This window comes from Triticum dicoccoides, unplaced genomic scaffold (assembly GCF_002162155.2).
Source record: "Triticum dicoccoides isolate Atlit2015 ecotype Zavitan unplaced genomic scaffold, WEW_v2.0 scaffold170, whole genome shotgun sequence".
Classification (NCBI taxonomy): domain Eukaryota; kingdom Viridiplantae; phylum Streptophyta; class Magnoliopsida; order Poales; family Poaceae; genus Triticum; species Triticum dicoccoides.
Genome location: NW_021220920.1, coordinates 1 through 3,388, shown reverse-complemented (window position 1 = coordinate 3,388; position 3,388 = coordinate 1). Strand labels below are relative to the sequence as shown.

General features: G+C 45.5%; 1 protein-coding gene across 1 annotated transcript; it reads right to left on the bottom strand.

Annotated features, from left to right (window-relative positions):
• Nucleotides 1-2,312: 2,312 nt before the first annotated feature.
• Nucleotides 2,313-3,349, bottom strand: LOC119344479 (disease resistance protein RPS2-like). Its single transcript, XM_037614898.1, has 2 exons — nucleotides 2,938-3,349; nucleotides 2,313-2,799 (listed from the first exon to the last, which is right to left on the bottom strand). Exons 1-2 carry the CDS (start codon nucleotides 3,339-3,341, stop codon nucleotides 2,796-2,798), a joined length of 408 nt encoding a protein of 135 aa, XP_037470795.1. The 5' UTR covers nucleotides 3,342-3,349; the 3' UTR covers nucleotides 2,313-2,795.
• Between the last annotated feature and the right edge of the window lie 39 nt (nucleotides 3,350-3,388).

Here is a 3,388-nt window from a genome sequence, read left to right as displayed (position 1 = left end):
TTGTCTGCCATCCTGTTAGTCGAGCAACTTTTGTACGCCATTAATATTACCTTGAGGAACACACAGTGTGTCTTGGGCACCAACACTGCCTCTAAGCCATAGTTCTAATAGTTTTTATTTTCATATAGTACTTGTAAAGCAAATGAGGTAAAAAAATATAATTAAAGCAGTTCGAGCTGGTGCAGTGACGTGGACCCACATGTCAGCTGCTGTGTGGAGGCCGCCTCATTCCTTTGCCACGTCAATGCAACCTCACGCAAGTCAGAGCCAAATGTTTGCTGGCCTGAAGTTCTTCCAAGCGCCATACTGAATGTTGGTCAGTCAGTTAACATTTCCTCTTACAACTGAGTTTGGACAGCTACTAGTAGCTTGCAAATGGAATGGAAGGAGGTCACAAGAACTTGAGCGAGTAAGAGCTTGGAAGCAGCTGAACTTCCATTTACAGTCCCTTGCTCTGAGAAGCATAAGCCGCTCCTTTGGAGTGAATACATCTTCTTTAATTCTTAGCAAAAGAGAGAAGCAGAGGAATCAACTTTGCAGTCTGCCCCTGCCCCAGCTACGAAACATTTTGGAGCTCGCGGAGTAGGACAAGGATAGACGACTGGGTGGTAGGCTTGAGTTTTGCGTCGCCCCGCTCTGAGTCGGCGACCCGCCGATCCCGCCAGGGTTGAGGTGGTCGCCGGAGACGGCGCGCTGAATTCACGGTCGGGCATGTGTGCGACACAAGATTGGGGAATTGCAAAATTACCAAAGCGGTACCTAGTTTTTTCGTTTTTATTTTACTAGCCAATTGTGCACCCTTTAAAATCCAAAAAATAGAAAACAAATTCAAAAATATATTGATGGAATGATTTATTTTTATTTTTTTGCAAAAAAGATCAGATCTATTACAAAGATCGAATTGACTCCTTTGCACTTTCTCAAGCTGCGGTTAGTTTTCGACAAAGTAATATTCCTTTGTCGGAGTAATTAATGCAAATGGGGCCAGCTTGATCTTGTCGATGACGCTAAGGACCAGCACCCTGGAGCCGCAGCTCCCCGATGAATCCTTAAATCGTTCTGAAGAACCTGACACCAAATATCGTCATTGCGCGCGCACGGCGAGAAATCTTAACCTCACCGCTCCAAGGAGCTGGCAGGAATCTACGTCGGAGCTCCTTCTAATCCGTCCCAACGGAAGAAGAGTGACTCGAAGAAGGAGCGCGGCCATCTGTCCAAATAACGCCCATGCGAGGATGAAAACCCTATCTATCTACTAGCGGGAGTCGAGACACCACTGGGTGAGCTCTCTCAAAACAAGCGATGTCGCCCATGGGGTGAAGGTTGGTCTGTTTGGTGGGTCAAACGGTGAGTGATGAGAAACTAAACAGTTACGACCAAATACCGTATAGTCGTGCCTCTGAATAATTTTGTTTGGAAATTTTCTACAGACTGAAAAGCAAATAGCCTTGCCTCTGAATATTACAGTATTCAATCAATCACACACACACAGCACTGCATGAGCAGGCAGGGTGATCATGCGGCACAAGCTCAATGCCCTCTCATTTATTTCTCTCTTGCTCAATGCCCTTATCGCCGCCATTTTTCTCAACCTGTTGCAGAAATCATCTGACCTCACTGAATTCATTGAAATGTCGCCAAAACACTTGCTGGTGGTTGCTCCTGGAGGTGCTGCAGGCTAGCTACTTGAGCAACTTTTTCTGCCATTTCATTGACACATTGATAACCAAAGGATTCTCTTTCTACTTGTCTGCCATGTATGTATTGGTTGTTAGCATCTTTAGTCTCGCTAAACTCGGAGTTGCTTAAGTCATATCTGTTACAGCCAAGTCCCAGAATTAATTCACGGAATCTATTGCGGAAATCATCTGAACTCGCAGAATTCGTTGAAATGTCGCCAAAACAATCACCAGTGGTTGCTCCTGTAGGTGCTGCAGGCTAGCTAGTTGAGCAAGGTTTTCCTGCTATTTTAGTGACAAATTGATAACAAAAGGATTCTACTTCTACTATTTGCCTGCCATGTATGTACTGGTTCTGTGTTGTTAACATCTTCAGTCTTGCTAAATTCAGAGTTGCCTAAGTCACATCTGCTACAGCCAATAGGACCTATAATAAATCAGTTAACCGCATGTGGCTTGCTATCTACTCTAATCCAAGCATAAATCTAGTTAGTACAAACGAACGGTTTCCAGCAACTAGTCAAGAAAAAACTGACTCAAATAAATTTTACAAGCTTATATGCCATCAGCGCAGAACAAAACATAAAGCTGCAGTTTATGTATGACACACACACACACATCACCATTTGTATAAAAGTCGAAGGAATTGCTTAGCATTACAATAATCAGTCCGTAGCTGACAAATCACACTCCACAACACACAAATGGAGAGCAACAGGATAGCAGCAGCATGAGCAGGCAGGGTGCTCATGCAGCATAGCCTGAATGCCCTCTCTTATTTATTTCTCTCAAAGCTTGTACCATGCATGCATCATCTATCCAACAAGATGATGCATTCTTACTTTGAAGCCTATATGGCTTTCACCATGAAAATATGAGCAAACCAAACAAGATCAAGATAAACCAAATCAAGTCAAACTGAACTGGAAGACGCACCGCCAAACCAATAGCAATGCAGATGCAGATTTCACACAACCACACGGACCAATCAAGCAGCATAAAGTAAGGCAACAACGCACACGGACGCACACTCCAGAGAAAGCTTCAGATAATTAAGCACCATAGCACCATAGGGCCGACGTGCCTGTAGCGGTCATTGACCATGGATGGATTTGATTACCTACAGTAGTCCAGCAGAACAAACCATCAATGGGATGATACTATGCACGTATAGTATCAAGACAAAATAAAGTAGTACAGATAGAAACAGCAAGTTTAAGTTCGCTAGCACACCAAGTTATTGATAGATATATCTCACCTGAGAACGGTGACCCTTGGCAGGTGGGCCTTCTTGTAGTATTGCGAGTGGCGCGGCTCATAGAGCGAAGGGTTGTGGTTCGCCTCCACCCCGTCCCACTCCAGGTTGTCCCACCAGTCCTTCTCGCAGTCCACCTTGGGCCGGTTGGTGGTTCTGCCACTGACTACCGGCAGGCGTCGAAGGCCCCAGCAGCCCCGGATTCTGACGGTCTCAAGGTTCGGCGCGGACATCCTGCTCCCACAGATGCTCTGTAGACTGGAGAGCTGGTACAGGTGGATCCTTTTTAGGTTGGGAAATTTTATAATTTCATGCTTCTCTTGGCGCTTAGGGTCCAAAGGGAAGACTTCCTTCAGATCACCGCAGCACACGATCTCGAGCGTCTCCAGGCTAGGCAGGGTGTCCATAAGATTAGACAAGGGAAGCACATGTTTGAGCCTAGGGCAATTGTCCA